Raw genomic sequence first — 25,951 nt, forward strand, 5'->3', positions numbered from 1 at the left:
TTATGTGGACTTCCAGAAGGCATTTAATAAAGTCGCACACAAGGGACTGTTAACTAAAGTGGAAGCCAACGGAGCCGAGAGCAAATTATTGACATGGTTAGGAAATTGGTTGAAGAAGGTGACAGAGTGGGGAATAATGGGTAAATACTTTAATTGGCAGGAGATGACTCGTGGTGTTCCAGAGGAATCTGTGTTGGGCCTCAATTATTCACACTATTCATTAATGACGGACTATAGCATAGAAAGTCATTAATCCAAATTTGCAGATGATACAAAGTTAGGTGGCATTGTGGACATCGTAGATGGTAGCATAAAATTGCTAGGAGATATTGACAGACTAGGTGAATGGGCAAATTTGGGGCAGATGGAAGTTACTGTAATGGTCAGCACAACATTGTGGGCCGAAGGGCCTGTACTGTGCTGTACTATTCTATATACTGTAAGCAAGGATAGAGCAGAGTGCTTTCTAAATGGAAAGAGGTTGGGTACAGTGGATGTCCAAAGAGACTTGGGGGTTCAGGTGCATAGATCCTGAAGCTGCCACAAACAATTGCAGGAAATAATCAAAAAGGCTAATAGAATGCTAGCATTCAAATCTAGTGGATTGGAATATAAAGACACAGAAGTTATGCTGCAGCTATACAAAACCCTGGTTAGACCCCACTTGGAGTACGGTGAGCAGTTCTGGGCACCACATCTTAGGAAGGATATTTTGGCCTTGAAGTGAGTGCAAAATACGTTTACAAAAATGATACCTGGACTATGGGGGTTAAATTACGAGGAGAGATAACTCAAATTAGGCCTGTTTTCGCTAGAAGGTTAAGGGGTGATTAGATTGAAGTATTTAGGATATTAACAGGGAAATACAGGGTAGATTAAGATAAACTATTTCCACTGGTTGCAGATTCTAAATCTAGGGGGCATCGTCTAAAAATTAGGGCTAGACCATTCAGGAGAGATGTTAGGAAGCTTCACAGATCAGCCATGGTCTCATTAAATGGTGGGACAGGTGTGAGGGGCTGAATGGCCTACTTATGTTCCTATAAGTGGCTACAGATACACAACAATACGATTGACTTTAAACTTTCTTTGATATGGTCTAGCAAGCCATTCAGTTGTAAAGGAATGGGCAATAAACATTGGCCTTGCCAGGATGCCAATGTCCCATGGACATAAGTTTAAATCCCAGAGTCACCTACACAAATGTTCTTTGAATTTGCTCCAATGCACTGGATTCCTTTGGAAGGTAACTGTGCAAATTATCCTGAGTTTTCCCCATGCAACAAGTTACGTAGAGTTAACATAAGTTTTCTCTTTTTCTCTGTGATGACGAACTATTTTTCTGTGTTCACTTCAAATAAAAAGTACTTCATGATTCTCAATTTTACCTCTTCAACCTCTCTGAAACCTTTAGTATTGTTAATCATTCCATCCTTCTCCAATCCTGTTCTTCCATTATCCAATTCACTTTTATACAGTTGATAGTGGCCGGAGCAACAACAATAACCTTTTTCTACCCTGCATTGTTGCTAGTGGTGCTGGCATAGTGATAACGTTATTGGATTAGTAATACAGATGCCTAGATTGTATTCTAGGGAAACCAGTACAAATCCCACCATGGCAGCTGGTGGAATTTTAATTCACTTGATTAATGGGGAAATCTGGAATTGAAAGCTGCTTACATTAATGACACCATGACACTATCATTGATTACCCAGGGATCTTTCCTTGGTTCCTGCTCTTACCTACATGCTGATCCTTGGTGACACCATCCACAAACTGGACTCAGATTTCAAATATAAGCTGATGACACCGAATTCTACACCTCTGTCACCCCTTTTTACTCCTCCATTGCCTCTGGGATATCAGGTTGCTTGTCTGACATCCAGTCTTGAAAGTACTACAGTAGTCTCCATCAAATACTCTATCCGATCCACTGACTCCATCCTCACCTCAGCATTGCTGAACTACATTCAGTATGTAGGTTATAACTAAAATAACTATTATAATTAAGTCCAGTTAGTGTTTAAATAATGCTTTCGTACTTAAGCTAAATTACTTTCCACTTTAGAAAGCATAATCAAAAGTGCATGTTTTGAACGTCGGTACATATGAGAGCTACATTCAGGCCCATAGTTTCCAGAGTTACGGCAGGAAATAAGTAATATCCTTCTATGGGAGATTTTTTTGGAGCCAGCTTTTAGTATCAGAATCATCTGGGCAAATGGTTTTTATCTCTGTTGAATGGAAGGAGGTAAACTGCAATCTGTTCTAATCTTCCAGGGGTATTAAAGGGCAGGAATAATGCTTCGCTTTTTCAAGACCAACTCAACTTTCTGCCTCTTGCGGTACTTAAGATCCAAGGTATTTCTGGAAATTTGAGAAGACTTTGCATCATGGAAAAGAATATTCTGGCACTATGAAATTACAAGTGCCCTTTGTTCCCTGCCAATGCTGAGGTTTTAGAGTGCGGAATGGAGAAAGATTGCCAGGCCGTGGGAAAATCCAATGCCTTCTTCATTGATAAAATTATACTGGCCTTATTTGATCACTGCACTTGGAATAGATTAGCCCTGTGACCGGACACAATAGTCTCCCAGAATTGGACAAAATGCCGCCTATATTTCTTTTTAGGTCTGGTCTTAACTTTGACATTGACTAATTCAACGGAAGCAAAAAAATAAATTGTTTTAGTGTACTTTTTCCAAAGCCAAATAAAAGGTCTTTCCACAATCTTTCTGAATTTGAGAGAAAAGATTTGTACGTACATAATTTATTACACCTAGAAATCAATAGTTGCAATAGTCAATCCTGAAACAAACTACCTTAACTGGCATACATATGTACTTGTTTACAAAATAATTGTGTAGTTACTCCGAGCATATAGCATATAGATTCTAGCATATTGTAACAAATTCATTTAAAATATAAATTACCTTCTGCCAAGAGTGCCCAGAAACTGGGTGCTCCCTCTGTAAGTTTTGCTCCTTCTGGAAGGTCAATCATCAGACGGAACTGAAGTGTCTGACCAGATGACACAACTAATGGAGCCATTTGCACTGAAGCAGCTGTTTTCGGTAACCGAGGAACTTGCTTTTGTTCTGAAGATTTGGGAGCATCTACAGTAACCACAGTTGTGATTGCCAACTGAATAAAAATGAAAATAATTATTCCACAACCATCACAATGTTATGTAAGTATGTTTATAAACTAAGGGTAATTTAGCATTCAGTTATCGGTGTACAAAACGATGCAGTGTGTGGTACGGCAAGGTTTTAGCCGGGTTAAATAAGAATTGAGTGGGGAATTTAAAAAAAGCAAATGGGAAACAAATCAAAAATTTGTTGTGCATTTGGGAAGTGACAAATGAAGAGTCCTTAACAAGCAACCCATAAAATGCTAAATATTGTTTCAGATGGTTGCATATGCCTGTTTTCAGGGATTAGGATAGATGTGCCAATCTCTGTAAACTCCTGGGGGAAAAAGGTCCACAGGGGAGCAATCCAGAAAGAAGACAAAACACATATCGATGTGAAGAGTACCAGTGAACCAAGCAAGAAGGTTTCAGGCAGAGATCACTTTCAGGTGAACTACAGTCATCTCAGAGAGGGGAAACTATAATTTAATTGAAACCGTTTTGTTTAAAATTCTCAAAGTGTTGAATTATTTTTTTATTGTCGGGGATGACAGACAGTGATCGTTCAAGGGGTCTGTGGCACAGAGACCTACAGCATCATCAAAAGTTTGACTTTTCCAGACTCACGCAACGCCCACCAGTTGATAGATTGAGTTACCTGGGTAAGCAACCATTTTGATCTGAAACCACCGCTAATTATCTGCAATTCTGTTTTCACACGCAGCCCAAAACCAGGGGGAATCTGTAACTAAATTTCTCACCCATTTACAGAAGCTCGGCAAGTTTTGCGTGATTGGCCTGATGTTATGCGAGGTACTCAGAAACTGGCTGATTTGCGGCATCCAAGATGTGGTAACTCAAGAACGCTTGTTCAGAGAGACACATCTTGACCTGAAGAAAGCAACCAAAATAGCTTTGTCCCGGAAGGGTGCTGAACGCAGTGTCCAGGAGCTTCGTGGAAAGGCTGTCCTAAACCTAGGACACCCAGCTGGGCGCGGAGCACCACTTTCCTGTGAAGTAGTTCCAGACTCCTGCCTTTGGAGTTGCACTCCGGGAGACCAGGACCAAAGGCAACACTTTCCTAGTGAGAGACACCAGAACTTCCCCACACTGGAGTCCCCTGACGTACGGGACAAATGCACTGTACCAGGAGAAGCAGATGAAATGGATGCCAGCGAGGAAGCCCACCCGCCCACCGCCACTACCCCAATGATTGTCCCAGAGGGGAGACACAATTCGTAGCCGACCGGCTGGTGGGGACTCACTACCTTCATTGCATCTCAGCGCCACAGGTGGCGCCCATCCAAGTGACTGCCCGGTCCAACGGTTTCCCAATACAAATGGAGCTCGATACCAGAGCTGTGGTCATCTGCCGCACTTATGACCAAATCCGCTCAGGCACATGCATTTGTGTTGCGAGGCACCGACACTCGGCCGGCTACATACACATGGGAACCATTGGAGATCACGGACACCTCAGATATACCTATGGAATACAGAGCACAGTTGGCAAACCTACCATTGATGGTAGCAAAAGACTTGGGCCCAAATTTGCTGGGGCATGATTGGCTGAACCGTCTCCGGATGGACTGGTATTAAGTGTACTGAATGTACCCCGACGGGACGGACGCGGTATTGGCCCACTTCCCGGAGGTTTTCCAAGAAGGATTCGGTATGATCTGGGGGGGCCTCTGCCAAGATCTGAGTGGATCCAAAGGCCCAGCCACGGTATTTTCAGGCCCACCCCATCCCCTATGCACTAAAACCAAAGGTTGATGCAGAAGTGAAATCTGAAGTGTTTGGGAATCATCCGCCTGGTGCAATTTGCGGATTGGGCTATGCCGATCGTGCTGGCAATGAAGCCTGACGGTTCCGTCCACCTCTGCGGAGATATAAGATGACAATCAATCAAACATCCCGTTTAGATTGTTATCCAGTACCCAAGATTGAGGATCTATATGCAAGGCTCAGCAGATGACGTACCTTTACCAAGCTCGACATGAGGCTCGTTCATCTTCAATTAGTTCATCTTCAAATGAGTGAAGGAGAGTATCCTCTGCGGATTACCACAAGAAACAGTTCACCTGAATGGCATGCTGATCACCGGTTCCTCCGACCGGGAACACATGGAAAACCTAGAGGATGTACTACGTTGATTCAAGGCAGTCGAGGTCCGCCTACCGTGTGAAAAATGCGTATTCCACGTGAAAGAGGTAATCTACCTAGGCTGCAGAGTGGACAGAAACGGGATACACCCAGTGGATGATAAGGTACGGGTAATCCAGCAGGCACCTGTGCCAAAGGATCAAACAGAACTCTGCCTTTCTGAGGCCTGATAAACTATTACAGGAAGTTCATCCCAAACTTGGCAAGAGCATTGGCCCTGCTGCATAAGTTGTTAAAGAGGAGCCAACATTGGCTTTGGAACCCGCCACAGCAGATAGTTTTCGACAAAGTAAAACACAACTATCATCTTTGCATCTGCTGACTCACTTCGACCGGTCAAAACCTTTATTGCTTCGGCAGCATGGTGGCGCAGGAGTTAGCACTGATGCCTCACAGTGCCGAGGACCCAGGTTTGATCCCAGCCCCGGGTCACTGTCCGTGTTGAGTTTGCATATTCTCCCGTGTCACCCCCACAATGCAAAGCGGCTTCGCCCTACAGCATCGGGGCTGCCCTGGCACACTGAATGAACAACAATACGGAGCGGCCCATTGCGTTTGCTTCACACAATTTGGCGGCAGCAGAGCAAAATTACGCTCAAATAAAAAAAGGTTTGCCGCTGGTTTTTGAAGTAATGGTTCCATCAGTATACATTCACAGTTTATACGGACCATAAGTCCTTATTATGTTTGTTCAGAGGATAGGGCAATCCCCCCGCTTTCAGTGTTGGGCTCTGCTCTTGGCAGCGTATGAGTATGTCTTGGAATATCGCTTCGGGACAAAGATTCCGCACACAGATGCCTTCAGCCACCTCCCTCTGCCCACCAGTACGCCAACAGCATCAGATGAGATAATCGCTGCCCTATACTTTATGGACTCGTTACCTGTGATGATGGTAAAAGCATAAACACAGACATACCCACTATTAGCCAGAGTCTGCCACACAGTTCTGTACGGGGCCCAGCATTGTACCTACCCAGAGGATCTACGTGCTTTTATCACAAAAGGGGCCAAATTCAGCGTGGTGGATGGCATCCGACTGTGGGGTTGTCAAGTGGTCGTTCCGAGCGCGGCCAGGGGGCAATCTTGCAATACCTCCACAGCGGACACCCAGGAGACTCCAAAATGAAACCGTTGGCCCAAGTTATGTGTGGTGGCCCAGAAAATATACAGATATCGAAAAATTAGCAAAGCAATGCACATGGTGCCAGGAACACGAAAAGCTCCCCCCAGCAGCTCCAGTTCACCCATGGGAATGGCGGGCTGGCCATGGTCCGCCTCCATGTGGATTTTGAGGGGTCTTTTCAAGGGGTGATGTGTCTAATGGTCGTGGGTACACATTCAAAATGGATGGATGTTCACTGTATGACCTCTACGAGCCACCACCGAGTGGCTCCGGCAAACCTTTAGTGTTCACGGACCTCTCGAGGTAATGGTATTGCACAATGACACTTTTACAAGTTCGGAATTCGCCGATTTTCTAAAGCAAAATGGGATCGGTCATGTATGAACCGAAACTTACCACCCATCACCCAATGGGTTGGCTGAGTGAGCAGTGCAGATGTTTAAGTTCGGGATGCAAAAACAGACCTCAGCTTCCCCAGAAACTCGTCTTGCCCATTTCTTTTTTTACTGTAGGACCACACCGGATGCAACCACCGGGGTAGTGCCCACTGAACTTTTGATCTGACATGAACTGCACACACGGTTGAGCCTTGTTTCACTAGACACTGGAGGAAGGATCCGCGACCTACAGGAATAAGTAGGAACAAAATGAACCAGACCTATTAGGGAATTTTTAGCGATTTCTGATTACATTAGAAATGTTGCAGATGGCACATTGTGGATCCCAGGAATGGTAATAAAACGGTCCAGCCCAGTCTCATATTCTGTATGGATACAAGGAAAGGACTCTCAAGTGACACGTGGGCCATCTCCGAAGTTGGGCTGTACTGGTGCCTGAGGACCAGCCAAGGCCCCCTAAGGCCATTAATGCCCCTTCCTCCAGAACAATAGCGGACGGTGGATAGACAGCCCCGGGCAAAGAGAGCCAATAATCTCTCCCCTTATCGAAATGGAAGACGTATCGGACTGGGTGCTGGATGTTATAACCCTACAGGAGGCCCAGGGATCTGCAACCTCTGAGTCCCTGTGGCCTCGCCTGTGTATGATCTACCCAGATGAGGGGGGGGCGTGAGCCACCCCTTTAAACCAGAGATGACTGGGAGATAAATACCCTGTCCCAAGGGTGAGCCAGGTGCGGGAGACCCTTTGGGGAGTAGGAGGTGTAAATATATGAGGAAATAAATCTAACTTTTTCCGTAGTCATTGCTTCCAAGTGGTCGCTTGCTTGATACTTTACACTTAGTTTGGGTTCTGTCAGGACACTCAGCTCCTGACCTCATTACAGCTTGGTTCAAACTTGGACAAAAGAGCTGAGTGCTTGAGGTGAGTTGAGAGTGATTGCCCTTGATGTAAGACAGCATGTGATCGAATATGGCATCAAGGAGTCCTAACAAAACTGAATTTAATGGGAATCAGAGGGAAAACCCTCTGTTGGTTTGAGTCACATAGGGCATCAAGGTTGTGGTGGTTGTAGGTCAATCATCTCAGCGCTAGGACATCACTACAGGGGTTTCTCAGGGTAGTGTCCTAGACTCAACCATCTTCAGCTAATTCATCATAAAGTCAGAAGTGGGGATGTTTGCAGATGACTGCATAATGTTCAGTATCATTCGCAACTCCTCAGATAATGAAGCAGTCTATGTCCAAATGCAGCAAGACTTGGACAATATCCAGACTTGGGCTGATATGTGGCAAGTAGCATTCGTGCCACTGAAGTGCCAAGCAATGACCATCTCAAAAAAGAGAGGATCTAACCATTGCCCCATGACATTCAATGGCAATACTGACATCGCTGAATGCCCCACAATCAACATTGTGGGGGTCACCATTGACCAGAAACTGAACTGGACTAGCCATACATACTGTGACCACAACAGCAGGCCAAAGGCTAGGAATGCTGCGGCAAGTAATTCACCTCCTGACTCCCCAGAGCCTATCCATCATCCACAAGGTACGTAGGAGTGTAATGGAATACTCTCCACTTGCCTGGATGAGTAGAGCTCCAACAACACAAGAAGCTTGACACCATCCAGGACAAAGCAGCCCACTTGATTGCAACCCCTTCCACAAACATTCAGTGCCTGCACTACCGACAAATAGTGGCAGCCGTGTGTACCATCTACAAGATGCACTGCAGGAACTCATCACAGTTCCTTAGACAGCACCTTCCAAATCTACAACCACTACCATCTAGAAGGACAAGAGCAGCAGATACCTAGGAACATCACCACTTGGAGTTTCCCCTCCAAATCCAGCAGAGGGCAGCAGAGCAGAGCTACTGATCAGCTGTTCTGGGGAAATTTGCATACGTGCAGTGCGGTCAGCCTAAGTTGAAGGTGGTTTGTGGAGAGGCTGTTGGCAAGTGACAGTTAAACCTGAAACACTTCGTGAGTGTTTCCCACCCTACCTCCTCCTCTAACCAACCCCCCCACCCCACGGTGGTTGGGAAGCGGGAGCAGGGGCCTGTCGTGAAGGTGAGTGAGTGCCTTTAAATTTGCTTACCTTTGAGCGGGAGCAGGGTTTGAGGTAATATCAGGTAAGCTCTTCCTTTCTTTTTCTTTTTCTTGTTATTTTTTAAATCTAGAGGTGATGTCAGGGAAGGCAGTACAATGCTCCTCCTGCAGAATGTTTGAGGTGAGGGACGCCGTCAGTGTCCCTGCTGATTTCATCTGTGGGAAGTGCACCCAACTCCAGCTCCTCAAAAACCGTGTTAGGGACCTGGAGCTTGAGCTGGATGAACTTCGGATCATTCGGGAGGCAGAGGGGGTCATAGATAGGAGCTTCAGGGAAATTGTTACACCAAAGACTGGAGATAGATGGGTAACTGTAAGAGGGACTGGGAAGAAGCAGTCAGTGCAGGGACCCCCTGCGGTCGTTCCCCTGAGTAACAAGTATACCGTTTTGGATACTTGTGGGGGGGACGACTTACCAGGGGTAAGCCATGGGGTACAGGCCTCTGGCACGGAGTCTGTCCCTGTTGCTCAGAAGGGAAGGGGGGAAAGGAGTAGAACATTAGTAATTGGGGACTCAATAGTCAGGGGCACAGATAGGAGATTTTGTGGGAGCGAGAGAGACTCACGTTTGGTCTGTTGCCTCCCAGGTGCAAGGGTACGTGATGTCTCGGATCGTGTTTTCCGGGTCCTTAATGGGGAGGGGGAGCAGCCCCAAGTCGTAGTCCACATTGGCACTAACGACATAGGTAGGAAAGGGGACAAGGATGTCAGGCAGGCCTTTAGGGAGCTAGGATGGAAGCTCAGAGCGAGAACAAACAGAGTTGTTATCTCTGGGTTGTTGCCCGTGCCACGTGATAGTGAGATGAGGAATAGGGAGAGAGAGCAATTAAACACGTGGCTACAGGGATGGTGCAGGCGGGAGGGATTCAGATTTCTGGATAACTGGGGCTCTTTCTGGGGAAGGTGGGACCTCTATAGACAGGATGGTCTACATCTGAACCTGAGGGGCACCAATATCCTGGGGGGGAGATTTGTTAGTGCTCTTTGGGGGGGTTTAAACTAATTCAGCAGGGGCATGGGAACCTGGATTGTAGTTTTAGGGTACGGGAGATTGAGAGTATAGAGGTCAGGAGCACAGATTTGACTTCGCAGGAGGGTGCCAGTGTTCAGGTAGGTGGTTTGAAGTGTGTCTACTTCAATGCCAGGAGTATACGAAATAAGGTAGGGGAACTGGCAGCATGGGTTGGTACCTGGGACTTCGATGTTGTGGCCATTTCAGAGACATGGATAGAGCAGGGACAGGAATGGTTGTTGCAGGTTCCGGGGTTTAGGTGTTTTAGTAAGTTCAGAGAAGGGGGCAAAAGAGGGGGAGGTGTGGCGCTGCTAGTCAAGGACAGTATTACGGTGGTGGAAAGGATGCTAGATGGGGACTCTTCTTCTGAGGTAGTATGGGCTGAGGTTAGAAACAGGAAAGGAGAGGTCACCCTGTTGGGAGTTTTCTATAGGCCACCTAATAGTTCTAGGGATGTAGAGGAAAGGATGGCGAAGATGATTCTGGAAAAGAGCGAAAGTAACAGGGTAGTTGTTATGGGAGACTTTAACTTTCCAAATATTGACTGGAAAAGATATAGTTCGAGTACATTAGATGGGTCATTCTTTGTACAATGTGTGCAGGAGGGTTTCCTGACACAATATGTTGACGGGCCAACAAGAGGCGAGGCCACATTGGATTTGGTTTTGGGTAATGAACCAGGCCAGGTGTTAGATCTGGAGGTAGGTGAGCACTTTGGAAACAGTGACCACAATTCGGTGACCTTTACGTTAGTGATGGAAAGGGATAAGTATACCCCGCAGGGCAAGATTTATAGCTGGGGGAAGGGCAATTATGATGCCATTAGACATGACTTAGGATGTGTTGGTTGGAGAAGTAGGCTGCAAGGGTTGGGCACACTGGATATGTGGAGCTTGTTCAAGGAACAGCTATTGCATGTTCTTGATAAGTACGTACCAGTCAGGCAGGGAGGAAGGGGTCGAGCGAGGGAACCGTGGTTTACCAAAGAAGTGGAATCTCTTGTTAAGAGGAAGAAGGAGGCCTATGTGAAGATGAGGCGTGAAGTTTCAGTTGGGGCGCTTGATATTTACAAGGAAGCGAGGAAGGATCTAAAGAGAGAGCTGAGACGAGCAAGGAGGGGACATGAGAAGTCTTTGGCAGGTAGGATCAAGGAAAACCCAAAAGCTTTCTATAGGTATGTCAGGAATAAAAGAATGACTAGGGTAAGAGTAGGGCCAGTCAAGGACAGTGGTGGGAAGTTGTGTGTGGAGGCTGAGGAGATAAGCGAGATACTAAATGAATACTTTTCGTCAGTATTCACTCAAGAAAAAGATAATATTGTGGAGGAGAATGCTGAGACCCAGGCTATTAGAATAGATGGCATTGAGGTGCGTAGGGAAGAAGTGTTGGCAATTCTGGACAAGGTGAAAATAGATAAGTCCCCGGGGCCGGATGGGATTTATCCTAGGATTCTCTGGGAAGCCAGGGAAGAGATTGCTGAGCCTTTGGCTTTGATTTTTAGGTCATCATTGGCTACAGGAATAGTGCCAGAGGACTGGAGGATAGCAAATGTGGTCCCTTTGTTCAAGAAGGGGAGTAGAGATAACCCCGGTAACTATAGGCCGGTGAGCCTAACGTCTGTGGTGGGTAAAGTCTTGGAGAGGATTATAAAAGATACGATTTATAATCATCTAGATAGGAATAATATGATTAGGGACAGTCAGCATGGTTTTGTGAAGGGTAGGTCATGCCTCACAAACCTTATCGAGTTCTTTGAGAAGGTGACTGAACAGGTAGACGAGGGTAGAGCAGTTGATGTGGTGTATATGGATTTCAGTAAAGCGTTTGATAAGGTTCCCCACGGTCGTCTATTGCAGAAAATACGGAGGCTGGGGATTGAGGGTGATTTAGAGATGTGGATCAGAAATTGGCTAGTTGAAAGAAGACAGAGAGTGGTAGTTGATGGGAAATGTTCAGAATGGAGTTCAGTTACGAGTGGCGTACCACAAGGATCTGTTCTGGGGCCGTTGCTGTTTGTCATTTTTATAAATGACCTAGAGGAGGGCGCAGAAGGATGGGTGAGTAAATTTGCAGACGACACTAAAGTCGGTGGAGTTGTAGACAGTGCGGAAGGATGTTGCAGGTTACAGAGGGACATAGATAAGCTGCAGAGCTGGGCTGAGAGGTGGCAAATGGAGTTTAATGTGGAGAAGTGTGAGGTGATTCACTTTGGAAAGAATAATAGAAATGCGGAATATTTGGCTAATGGTAAAATTCTTGGTAGTGTGGATGAGCAGAGGGATCTCGGTGTCCATGTACATAGATCCCTGAAAGTTGCCACCCAGGTTGATAGGGTTGTGAAGAAGGCCTATGGTGTGTTGGCCTTTATTGGTAGAGGGATTGAGTTCCGGAGCCATGAGGTCATGTTGCAGTTGTACAAAACTCTAGTACGGCCGCATTTGGAGTATTGCGTACAGTTCTGGTCGCCTCATTATAGGAAGGACGTGGAAGCTTTGGAACGGGTGCAGAGGAGATTTACCAGGATGTTGCCTGGTATGGAGGGAAAATCTTATGAGGAAAGGCTGATGGACTTGAGGTTGTTTTCGTTAGAGAGAAGAAGGTTAAGAGGTGACTTAATAGAGGCATACAAAATGATCAGAGGGTTAGATAGGGTGGACAGCGAGAGCCTTCTCCCGCGGATGGAGGTGGCTAGCACGAGGGGACATAGCCTTAAATTGAGGGGTAATAGATATAGGACAGAGGTCAGAGGTGGGTTTTTTACGCAAAGAGTGGTGAGGCCGTGGAATGCCCTACCTGCAACAGTAGTGAACATGCCAACATTGAGGGCATTTAAAAATTTATTGGATAAGCATATGGATGAAAAGGGCATAGTGTAGGTTAGATGGCCTTTAGATTTTTTCCATGTCGGTGCAACATCGAGGGCCGAAGGGCCTGTACTGCGCTGTATCGTTCTATGTTCTATGTTCTAAGTCAAACACCATCCGGATTGGAAATATATCGCCGTTATTTCACTGTCACGGAGTCAAAATCCTAGAACTTCCTTCCTAATAGCACTGTGGGTGTACCTACACCTCAGGGATGGCAGCGGTTCAAGAAGACTGCTCATCACCAACTTCTCAAAGGCAACTATCGACGGGCAATAAATGCTGGCCTAGTCAAAAATGTCCACCTTTTGTAAATACATATTTTTAAAATCTTTTACGTTAAGATTAAAAAGTCAGATTATTTGAAATCGAGATCTGCAGTCTAAGTAGAATATAAGAATTTTTAGTTTCAAAGAAAAGCAGCCTTGTTTTCTTCTAACCTTTGAGATCTGGCTTCTGAAGAATTGAAAGTTCTGGTCCTTGTTGCAATTGCTGCATCAGACTAATTGCTGACTTTATTTAGATCCTATTTCCTCTGTCTATATGACGCTGCTTGCCTTCAGCTGCTTTAAGTCTGCCCAATTCCACAAAAAAACACTATGCCAATCAAGAAAGGGTGGTTAACCAACTTATGTTCCATGATGTACAGTAATTGGTGCAAATAATGTAACTTACCACAGAGACAGTCTGCATTTCCAAATCAAGGACCTTGACCTGGTGATTGTTAGTGTCCACCACATATAGTACATTCCCATGTTCACCAATACACACATCTCCTGGCTCATTGAATGTAGCTTGATTGAAATCAGAAGCAGTAACATCGCTGGCTTTACCAGTTCCTGCTAGCGTAGTACATTTTTTTGTTTTTGGATCTATTACTTTGATCTGAGAACAAAATAAATAAATATTTCAGTCCTCTAGCAAAAGAAAACTGATATAACCTTAAAATACAGATTTCATTTTCTCAGTAAGAGATTTCATATTTAGTACCCTGTAACAGATGTGTGTGTGTCTATAGTGTGCCTTTGACTTTCTTCAAAAAAAGTGTTTTTCCCATACGCTGCAAAAAAAAAATGTAACATTTGAAATATAAATTGTGATCACTTGGAAGATACTTGTGAACCAATATTAGATGATAAAAAGGCCTTATTAATTATTTTGTTCTTTAATGTAGAGTTTTAAATCATAGACAGTCACTTATAAATACACATTTCATGATAATTCGTACACAATGTATTAAACCTATTTAATTTCTCCTATTTCTTAAGCCTTGTTTTTCTGTCTGGCGCTAATACTGTTTCCCTGTTGCATCTGAAATGATTCTTGTAAATGCAGATTTTCCGTGAAAGCATGCAATGCAATATGTGTCACATTTAGCCTTATCTTCTATTTTGTAGATAAAGTTGGGTGAAATATTTTGTTATCACACGTTAATTATAGCTAATCTTATTTCTAGAGTTTGAAAATCAATATTAGAAATGAAATAAATTTGGTTGTAGTTTTATTTTTGGACAAAAGGAACACTTACTTTGTGATTATAGGAATCGGCTACATACAATAGACCCGTCTTTTCATTCCAAGCCACTCCAAGGGGGTGTTGCAACTTTGCATTTATCCCAATACCATCCAGATCTCCGAAAGCAAATAGATTCTGAAAATTTTAAAGAAGTCTCTGATTTATTACTAGATAATTGATACCCATTGATTCTGTCTACATCTCCCGCTGCCTCAGGAAGGCAGACAGCATTGTCAGAAACCCCTCACACCCAGGCTTTTCCCTCTTCCAGGCCTTTCCATCAGCAGAAGATACAGAAGTCTGAAGACCCAGACAGAGGAACAGCTTCTTCCCCACAGCTACTAGACTCCTCAATGACTCTCCCTCGGACTGATATGTTCCCTGTAAGAATACTATTCACAACGCCCTATGCTGCTCTTACTCATGTATTTGCTTTGTTTGATCCTTGTTCCGCACTGTAACCAATCACTATTTGTCGATGTACTTAGTCGATTATTCTTTTTGTCTACTGTGTATGTACTGTATACATTCCCTTGGCTGCAGAAAAGTACTTTTCACTGTACAGGGGCTGTTTAGCACAGGGCTAAATCGCTGGCTTTGAAAGCAGACCAAGCAGGTGGGCCAAGTCCAAGCAGAATGTGGCGACTAGGGGCTTTTCACAGTAACTTCATTTGAAGTCTACTCGTGACAATAAGCGATTTTCATTTCATTTAATTTCACTTTGTTACATGTGACAATCAATCAATCGACCCTTTTACATGCTCAAAAGGGATGCAGGAAAACCTAACAGGGACCAACAAGGATGCCTAAAAATTGTCTGATCAAAATTAGGTTGGGCCATTTTTCAGGCTGCCTAGAACAGGATTTGGGCCCCGTGCATATGCTAACGTGGGATCCCTCGAGAAAATTAAGCTGTCCTGAATGGAGCAAAAACATGGAGCTCCTAAGAAAAGTGACTCTTCTTCTGCTATCCTCCATACCCCATCTTTCTGGGACTTACCCGAGGACCCCTGCTAGCGAGGTATACTCTTCAGAGATGGACCAGTTTACTGTGGAGGCTGCTTAACTAAATTATTGAAGTTAAGTCCAAGGTTCAATTTTTGACCAACGCTGAATTATATTTTAATATTTATTAACTCCCGTCTCTTTTTTATTTGGATCTCCCTTGAAGACAATAAAGGTGCTCTGAAACTGAAATTCTGTGGATGTCTTGGAATACTTCCTTTAAATTGTCCTTCTTCACTGCTTTAAAATAAACTTTGTATTCGCCTACCAAACCACACATACTAAATTTTGTTTTAAGCTTGAGAAGTGCTTTTCAAAAGTATTTACTTGCAAAATCTTCCACTAAGAGCACATTACCAGACTTGATATCTTAGTGATATGTTTAACATAATTTTCCATCCATTACCTGAAATAGACCTGAGCAATGCTTCTCCATTACCAGATGTATGACTGGGAACAGTACCAAGTGTGAAACATTAACAGCATGCTGGAAGATAAACTTTTCACACCACTTTAGCCTGACAGTATAAGAAAGTATCACTGAACCACTGCAATCAACATTCTGGACCTCCAGAAGAGGCAACTAGACAGCACTTGTAATCTTATCAGACTACTTTTAGCACTGATTTTGAAACAACTTGCACCAAGCCAAAAAAGAGCACTTTTACAATTTGATATTCTTAGGGTCAAGATGAAGTCATCTGAAAATGTTGAGCACGGTTGCTTACTCAAAGAGTATTCATTTTCACCTTAAAAGATCTTCAGATTTGTTTTTGAAACTGACAGCAGAGTAATGTTAACTGCACTTCAGATGTTCTTTATCTTGGTTCAATTATTATTCATTATATAGTCAGTATAACTATGATTATAATCAAGATATAAATATTTGGAACTTATTGAGTGTAATATGACTGTGCGTTGTAGTAGAAATGTGGAATGAATAAACTGAAATTGAAATGATTGTCAAAACTATTGAATAATAACAATTAAATAACAAATCATGTTTGGTGAAGGTAAAAACTAAAAACCCAAGGATTCTGAAGAAACTTAGATTAAGTGAATGTACATATTTAGCCAATTAAATTCCCTCTTAATCATGAAATTCACAGTATATTTTGTGTTTGAGGAAAGGCTAGAATAAATTATTTTCCAGAGATGGTGGTTAGAATGTGGAATTTCAATAGGTAGAGCCTAAAAAATGGGTAAATCCTTAAAAAGAAATTAGATAGTTCCTTGAATATTCAAACAGGCCAGGTGGATTAGACTAGATGCATCAATTAGAATTCAACACTGGCTAGGACATGATGGGCCAAATGGCCAATTTTTGGGCTATAACACAATGAGTTACAATATTTACCAACTTACCCAGTTTCACCTCTGATCTTACAAACACAAACCCATAACTGTGGGTTAACTTGCAGAAGTGTATTCTCAGCTACCTCCATTTTACGGCAAGAAAATTATGTAGCCTGTTTATCTGCCTTATTCATGTGCACCCTTGGAGCTTAAACAAGGGGCTGGATTCTCCATTTCAGGGACTATGTCCCCATGCCGTCGTGAAAACCATGGCCTTCTACGCCAGAAAAACTGGTGTCAATAGGCCACATATTCACAGCCCTGCAGTTGGCTAGCAGGGAACCGTCGTGAAGCTCGCAGCTCCAGCTGCAGACACAGCCCCCAGCACTTCCGGGTCAGAAGTCGCACATGCACATGGTGGCGGCCTCCAGCGGCTGCACCGTGCTCCATGGTGGACTCAGACCATGGAGCTGGATTGTGCAAATAGTGCCTCGGATCGGCCGCCCGCCCGACCCGGACCACCCGCTCTAAAATACCCTGGTCCTGGACTGCCCTCCGATCGGCCAGCCCCCGACCTATGGTGGCCGTGGACTGAGTCCGCAGCTGCCACATGAGTATCCCAAACGGCAGGACCACGAGTGGTCCACGCCTTCGGGACTTCAGCCAGTCGGGGAGGAGAATAGCTGGGTGGGCCTCTGGGAATGGCCGCAGGTGACGGATATGCGGTGCGGCATATTCCCCGGGTACACTGCTTTTCGGGGCCCGGAGAATCGAGGAACCGGCGCTAGTCCCGATTCCATGCATGGAACTGGATTCTCTGCCCTGGTGCCGGACGTGATTAAGGCATCGGGGTGAGGAGAATCAGCCCAAGGTCTGTGAAAGTGATCCTTTTAAGCACAGGAATCTAAGATCCTAAATTCACGGATTCAAAACATTCTGATGCACATGGCAAATTCGAAGTTCAACTTGCAGCAATCTGTGAAGGACTGACTTTAGAGACAATACCTTTCAGGAATCTGTACACGCTAGTGATGGCACAGTGGTTAGCACGGCTGCCTTACAGCGCCAGGGACCCAGGTTCAAGTATGTTCTCAGGTCTAAGTATGTTCTCAGGTCTGTGGAGTTTGCACTTTCTCCCCATGTCTGCCTGGGTTTCCTCTGGGTGCTCCGGTTCCTCCCACAGTCCACAGGTGTGCTGGTTAGGTGGATTGTTCCTTGGTGCTCAAAGGTTAGGTGGGGTTACGGGTTTACGGGTGAGTGGGCCTAGGTAGGGTTCTCTTTCAGAGAGTTGGTGCAGACCCAATGGGCTGAACAGCCGCCTTCTGCAGTGTAGGGATTCTACGATTCTACTGGATTTTCCACTGATGAAAGATTATAAACTAAGTTAGTTACCAAATTGACTTTGCAAAGCAACTTAAACTCAATCTAGTGCTTATGGGAAGATTAATACAATATTATATTCCAGGAATGTTGTCATGGTTTCAACATCCAGAGTAAGGCTCTTTCATTTAGTTTTGCAAGCTTTCAAACTTTGTCAGGTGCCTTGACAATAACCTATTTGGTGAACTTTAGACTCTCAACAATTATGACACCAGTGAGCCACCTAGGTTATTTTTCCATGTGTAGCTAGTCTGTCTATATTGGTACGTCTAACAGATGTTGATGTTTAATCTAAAAGTCAGATTTTCCTGAGATTTTTGAATCATAGAATCCCTACAGTGCAGGAGGCCATTCAGCCCATTGGGTCTGCACCAACTCTCTGAAAGAGAACCCTACCTAGGCTCACTATCCCGTAAACCCACCTAACCTTTGAGCACCAAGGGATTGTCAGAGATTGTATCCTCCACCTTATATCTGTGAATTTATCCAGCGTATGACACACAGGGCACAAAATAACTCCTTACTCCAGCAAAATCTCAAATATTTTCAAGTTCTCTGCAGGCATTGACTGAGAAGTTGCAGCAAAGATAATCAAGCTGTCACAGGAACTACCTTGATAACCCAAATTATTGAAGATCAAAAAATGTCATGCCAATGTGAAGAATAAACTCTTGATGCTTGATCTTGTACATAATCTAGCCTGCTGAGCTCAGCCAGATCTGCACAGGAAGGAATCTCTCCTTGCTTGTGTACTTCACAACTATGTCAACATCTGTCTAGACTTGTACTGAATTTGAAATGTTCCATGAATGTCCTTTCTCCAAGGGAGAAATCGGTCATCAAGATGGGACGTGAGACAGAAGTTGCATTTCTGTAGCTTACAGACTGCATTTTGCTTGAAATAACCTCATGGCATCAATGCACAGGGCCAATAGAGAGTGTAACACTGATTGCTGAACAAGCAGTTCAGATGACATGGTGCACTGAAATGTATATAGTATTGCATGCTAGAAATATAGCTGCTGCCATCAGATCAAACATTTATATACAATGTTTTTTTTTAAACGAATTTTGCTTCTTTCCCTCAAGTTACACATTTGAATTTCGTGACCCTGAAGTGTTCTAGTGGGAACAAAGCTAACCATTAAGAAGTCAGAAAGCAGGTGGGCATGAAAGACTACTTCTTTCTGTGACTGGGATCTTGATTTATGAAGAAGTCTAACTTCTCTAATAGGCCAAGTTACTTAAAGGAAAGAAAAGACACAAGTGTTGAAATTATGAATTTGAAATAATGACATAAAAAGCTGGAAATATACGGATCAATCCACCAGCATCCGAAAGACATCTCCACACAAAACATTAACCTGCCTCTTAGATGCTGATGGAAGACCTTTTCTGTGCTCCAGCATTTTCTCTTTGCAAGCAAGGCTCAGCTGCCTACGTATGCAATTTCCTGATAAGAGGCTCTGATTAGCCAATTGTCTAAATACGGGTAGATACAGACGTCTTAGCTTGTAAAATGTGTATAGACAGTCAAGACTGTTACTGCTGCCTGAAAAAAAGAACTTAAGGGGAATGAGTTCAGAACAAGAGATTAACTACAATAGAATGGAAGATAATTATATTGCCAGTGCATAACTGCAAATTTCTTAAAAGGGATAAGGATCCTATGTAACAGTTTTCCCTGTAGGCTGTGGAATATATAAAGCTGTTTTGAAAAATGGTATACTGATGCTGGAATCCTTAGGAGGATTGATGCTCCAGTTTAATGCTGGGGCCAGTGAGCACCATGCTGAAGGTTTTACAACATGCTAAATTTTACTTGAGCAAAGATATCAATAATATATACAGGACTAGGCACAAGGAAACAGCCATGGTCAACACCGAGTTAACTGCCCACAGGATGTTGAAGAGATGCAGGAAATGACAGCTCCCCTTAAAGAAGCTGCCACAGTATGCATATCCAACAGCAGTAATTGCCAATCCCAATGTGTGAATGTTACATAATATTGCCGCCCAATCTGTTATTGCTGGCCTATTGCCAAGTCCTCACATAATCCTACAGATGTTTTGGTGCTGATCAAAGTATATATAATCGCATCACTGAAGAGCATCAAATATAAAAGCACAGGGTATGGTCTCATAATGTAGTCCCATTTTCTTATGCAAGTGGAGAAGTAGTCTTGACATGTTGCAACACCAAGGTAAACGGGATATTGTTCATGATTCTATCTCTTGCCATTCAAGGAGATGTTGAATTCCCTCTTGGCAATGGTATTGTGGAAATGAAATATTCTTGAGACTGTTTTATTGCTGTTGGGCTGGAGGCACCATGTCTTGCAGCAGTTGGCCAGCTTTGAAACATCGTTATTTAGTGTTGCCTCTGATTTAGAAAATGTCCAAGCCTGAGAGGCACACCAGATACCATCAGCATAGATGATCTTCCAAGACAGGGTTGGAGGCAAATTGTCGATATAGGGCAGGATTTTCCGCGCAACCCGGCAAGGGTTTTGCGGCAGCAGAGGCGGCCCTCCATTGACTGAAGATTCCACTGTTGTAAATAGGGTTTCCCGTTGAATGCACCTTTGTGCACCCTGAAACGTTTATCTCAGAATAATAATTCAATGGCATCAGTAATTTGGGAAGGGAGGACTGAGATTTTGACAAGGTGACCAGTGTACCACACCATGTCATGTGCTGCAGTGAGATCGAGAAAGACAGCATCTGTTTTCAGATTATTTTCAAACCATTTTCAATTAAGGTCGCTCAGGCAACGACATGGTCTCATGTGCTTCACCCTTGCCAAAAGCTAGTTGTTCAGCTTTCAGGTTTTTCTCCACCTCTGGCTCTAACCGCTGCATCATTCTTAAGTGATTTCAATCAGCCCTTTCTACTCCTAATCTGAACACTTAAATCATAAATCGAGTAGTATGTGGTTTGATAAAACATGATAGTTAATACATATTTGAACAACTCACTGCAACATAACATTCTTGTAGCTAACATAGAAAAGAAAGTAAACACACATAAAACAATTCATTTTGGAAAAAATTCCAACTGGGCTTCCGACTACTACAAATCGTCCTGTGTATTAAAGTAGAAACCAGACCAAAACAGCTGCCTGAAGGATGAAATGTGGCAAAGTAAATCTTTTGGCCATAGCAGCCCGTCATTTCTGACCACTGAAATAATTTGTATAATTTGCTGGTCACAAACCAAAACAGTGATAAGAAATATTTTGTGCAACTGAACGTTTCTAAGATTTTATGTACTTCAACCAACTGCTAAAATGCAAACATATTAATGTTCTGAAATGCCATGCATGCATTTCATTTCTATAAATGGGTTTAGTATAAATGACTGCTTGTATCATTGCAGATACAGAATTTACTCAACCAAGCCTAATTTTAGGATTAATCTTACTTACCAGAGGATCCCTTTCTCCTCCCACCAGGTTTTTTACAGCACCATCCTTCAGTGATACAGAACGGATTGTGCTGCTCTCACTGTCAGCAACAAAAAGGCAGTTCCATTCCAGAGGAGCTACAGACAAGCCCGATGGTTGAGCAAATCCTGCCTTGTGAGGATAGGAATTGTTTCGGTTTTCCTCATTACCACTCCCAGCAAAACGAATGCATGTTCCCTTCTTGCACTCACTAGGAGAAACAAGCAAATTCATATACACATCTGGAACACTGATATGAACTTTATAGCTGAACTTTTGTTAGCTGCAATTTTTCTTTCACAAAAAAAAGATAATATTTTCGTTTTTTTTTCTCCAGAGAAATTATGTAGGTAAACCAAGATATGCAAGTATACCAAGTACTAGTGCAATATTTGAACCATTAAGTGATTATGAACTTCTGAATATGGTCCAAATTATAAGTAGCATATTGTCTTCAAAATAATTGGACCCTGTTCTGTTCACATAGAATAACATATCAGTGTGTTCCTCACACATGCACCACCATTTTGGAAGCTACATTAACCAAGATTTAACAGGCTTGTGTCACTGCCTGGAATGTGCCTTTGCAGATTAGCAGCAGCCGGAGAGCTCTGTAGCTGCCTTCAGATTTTAAGTTTGGTTTGGGTTCCCTCGAGATTCATAGGGGTGGAGAAAAGCTGCATCCGAGTTTCCCAGTGTTGCAAAGCGTCCCGGCCTGATTTAAAAAAAATCTTGATTATTACCATACCATATTCAAATTTTTAGAATCTAAGGCTGAAGCAGACCTGAATGTAATCTGAAATGAAAATGAAAATCGCTTATTGTCACGAGTAGGCTTCAATGAAGTTGCTGTGAAAAGCCCCTAGTCGCCACATTCCAGCGCCTGTCTGGGGAGGCTGGTACGGGAATCGAACCGTGCTGCTGGCCTGTTTGGTCTGATTTAAAAGCCAGCGATTTAGCCGAGTGAGCTAAACCATCATATGGGCATATGAATCAACAATATCCATTGACAATTGCAACAGATAATAAAGAACAATAATTCTGTGAGGAAAGGCTGTTGCTCGTGATATTATTTTGTTTTTAGATATTTACAGGAATGACTGTGTATATAAAACACTCTACACTTAATTTCCCTACATGCTGGATGACAAGGATCTGGGGCGGGATTCTCTGCGAACTGGCGGGGCGGGCCACTCCGTCGCCGAGGAGTGGCGTGAACCACTCTCGCGTCGGGCCGCCCCGAAGGTGTGGAATCCTCCGCACCTTCAGGGGCCAGGCCGGTGCTGGAGTGTTTGGCGCCGTGCCTGCCGGCGCGGAAGGGCCTCCACCGGCTGGCACGAGTTGGCGCATGCACAGGAGCGCCAGCGTGTGCTGGCATCATCCCAGCACAAGCGCAGGGGGTTCTTCTCCGCACCGGCCATGGCGGAGGTTGACAGCAGCTGGTGCGGAGGGAAAGAGTGCCTCCCACGGCACAGGCCCGCCCGCGGATCGGTGGGCCCCGATCGTGGCCAGGCCACCGTGGAGGCACCCCCCCCGGGGCCAGATTCCCCTGCGCACCCCCGAGGACTCTGCAGTGGAGCCAGGTCCCGCTGGTAAGTAGCTGCTGTGATTTACGCCAGCGGGACCTGCAGAAAACGGGCAACCACTCGGCCCATTGCGGGCCGGAGAATCGCCGGGAGGGCTGCTGCCAGCAGCCGCCGACCGGCGCGCCGCGATTCACGCCACCGCCAAAACCCCGGCACCGGAAAATCTGGCAGCCGGCAGGGGCGGGATTCACACCGCGCCCCCCACCGGCGATTCTCCGACCTGGCGGGGGGTTGGAGAATCCCGCCCCTGATATTTCCAGTACTTTGAGTAAAAAGGTAGAGAAAGCTAGATGACTGATTCATGGCATATATTCTAGCTGGCGTACTGTAATACATAATAACAAACAATATTTTAGTGGGCCTAAAACTCTTTCTCCTGGGCCAGAGTTTTCTGTCAAAACAGCTATGAGGCTAATGGTTCTTGCTGCTATTTACGCACAAATGGTTTGCTGTTAAACATGGATAACTAAATGTTGTTGGTTAGAGAAACTTGCATCGTGCTACCCGCCCCGATCATTGAAAGGTGTGAAGTTGCTGTATTTGTATGGTTGATAGATCTAATTTCGTCCCAGTGATAAATGTATTCAAATCCAGTGCTTTTTAACAACTTATCAAGTGTTAATTACTCCCAATCAAGCTCTCTGGCTTTGAAAATCCATTATTATAAACGTGCAGTCTCATTCCTTCAAGAATTTATTGTTGTTGGAGAATTTAAAAACATGACTTTCTAAAAAGCCTCTTCCATTCAATATTAACACAATTTCTCTTGGTTTGAATTGACTCACTTCTCAGTCCTTGTCCTAATAACACAACACATCAATCTGATTTGTTAAAGCAATAACAGTTGCTTGCCCTGTTTACTCAGGTCCCAGATGCCTTACTTTCTTTCCTGTGACATTATCAACTAGTGCTTTCAGCAATTTGCTACTTAAACATTTTTAAAGCGTTAATGTGAAAGGGCAAGTCTAACTAACAGAAGATGCCACTTGATTCACCCCATGTCAAATTATAGCCCAGAGATTTAAACTGTATGGATTGTTTCCACTAGGAAATGTTTGTGAAGGTTTGTTTACATTTACTGATATTTAGCAGATATAAACAGACACTACACCAATTAGCCCATTCCTAATATAATAGCTGAAATAATCTAGATAAGAATAGTTTTTGGTAGTGTTCCAGGTTTCATCTAACTACAAGGAAGTATTTCTTCAAATGCATTCATGGTTTTAGTCATAAAATAATTTCCAACTTTATTTCAGGCAACACTTGAAAATCATTAAGATTTTTTTTTAAATGGATATTTAGGATAGAGAAATCCTACCCTCAATCAAGCGAGCCACTGAATCAAGAGGGCAGACTGTCTGCCTTCTTGTATTTAATAATTTTCAACATTGTTCAAACACTCGATCATGCTGTTTTCCTACTTTTACAATTACAAAACACCTCAGTGATAAAATTGGTGAATGTTGGAAGGGGGCAGGGCATTCATTGATGAACTTGGCTCATTTATTCTTGGCTCTGGACTAAAAACATAATAATTGAAATGAAAAATGAAAATGAAAAATGAAAATCGCTTATTGTCACGAGTAGACTTCAATGAAGTTACTGTGAAAAGCCCCTAGTCGCCACATTCCGGCGCCTGTTCGGGGACGTTGGTACGGGAATTGAACCGTGCTGCTGGCCTGCCTGGGTCTGCTTTAAAAGCCAGCGATTTAGCCCAGTGTGCTAAACCAGACCCTTAGTTCAATTGCACTACCTAAAAGTGCATTGTTAGAGGATTTAAAAGACCAATCACTGTCTGGCAAAGTACTGCCCAGCCGATGAAGACACAAATCCATGCCAGTGGGCCAATTTTAAGCCATAACTGAAGGTGACACAAGTTAATTCAGCTTAAGAAAACCTGCAGAATTTTTCTCAAAAATCCAACAAAATATTTCTCTATCAATTAAGAATATTTCTATAAATCATCGTCAACAATTACTTACATTCCTCTTGGGAGTTTTCCATCTTCTAGAAAAATGGCCCATATCTGATGAGTACCTGCCATTGCAACATACAGAAGACTACCGTTGGTATTGCCTGCAATAAAGAGAGGGGAAGGTGATTTCTTTGAAACATTTTAAAATCTTAGAGACTGAACATGGTAGACACTAAAAGGTTGTTTCTCCTGACTGGAGTCTAAACTAAGAATCGCAGGACCAGAAAGAGTTTGGAAGATTCTATGGACCTTTAAAAATGGCAGTTTAGGGACGTCCGGTGATGTCATGTAAGAGCAAGTTGTACAAAAGATGGATCCCGCCAGGGTCCTTGTTTTTCAATACCTTTTGCATATTTTTCAGGGGGGTTTTGTGTCTAAACCCAGCTGCCTGAATTGGATAATGGTTAGTCGATGGAGCTATTTTGAAAATCTCATTGAAAAAGCCCACTTGAAAGAAATCTCAGGCTGGTAGCCCGGCGAGAGAATCTGAGGGAGAGAAGATGGTGCAGACGGCCGCGCCCATCACGGGAGACACGCCAGCTGTAGTGATGGTGCAGGAGCTAGAGAAGTTTGGAAAGCAGATGCACAGAGAGTTTGATCGGCAAGGAAACAAGTTTCAAAGCCACCATTGAGGAGGCACTGGGCCCTATCCAAAAGCAGCTGTGTAAAGACTTTGAAAGCTGTGAAGGTGCAAGGCGAGATGTTGAAGGGTGTGAGGGAGGCCTAGTTGCCGCATGAGAGGCAGCTCTCATTTATATAAACCTGTTGGACTTTAACCTGGTGTTCTAAGACATCATACTGTGTCCACCCCAGTCCAATGCTGGCATCTCCACATAATCTCCAACTCATTTAAAGAGTTTGGGGGCGATGTGGTGTTTTTATAGGAGACCCACTTGCAGGTGCGGGACCAGATCAGGCTCTGGAAGGCCTG

At 43.9% G+C, this 25,951-nt stretch overlaps 1 protein-coding gene across 1 annotated transcript in view; it reads right to left on the minus strand.

Annotated features, from left to right (window-relative positions):
- The window catches only part of nhlrc2 (NHL repeat containing 2), a 90,563-nt gene that overhangs the window by 9,114 nt on the left and 55,498 nt on the right, over window positions 1–25,951 (minus strand). The window contains exons 6-10 of the mRNA XM_038822044.1: window positions 25,028–25,121; window positions 21,439–21,667; window positions 14,343–14,465; window positions 13,490–13,699; window positions 2,937–3,147 (exon numbers count right to left, since the gene is read on the minus strand). Coding sequence (XP_038677972.1) covers window positions 2,937–3,147; window positions 13,490–13,699; window positions 14,343–14,465; window positions 21,439–21,667; window positions 25,028–25,121 — 867 coding nt within the window. The remainder of the gene's footprint in view (window positions 1–2,936; window positions 3,148–13,489; window positions 13,700–14,342; window positions 14,466–21,438; window positions 21,668–25,027; window positions 25,122–25,951) is intronic.

This window comes from Scyliorhinus canicula, chromosome 16, assembly GCF_902713615.1.
Source record: "Scyliorhinus canicula chromosome 16, sScyCan1.1, whole genome shotgun sequence".
Classification (NCBI taxonomy): domain Eukaryota; kingdom Metazoa; phylum Chordata; class Chondrichthyes; order Carcharhiniformes; family Scyliorhinidae; genus Scyliorhinus; species Scyliorhinus canicula.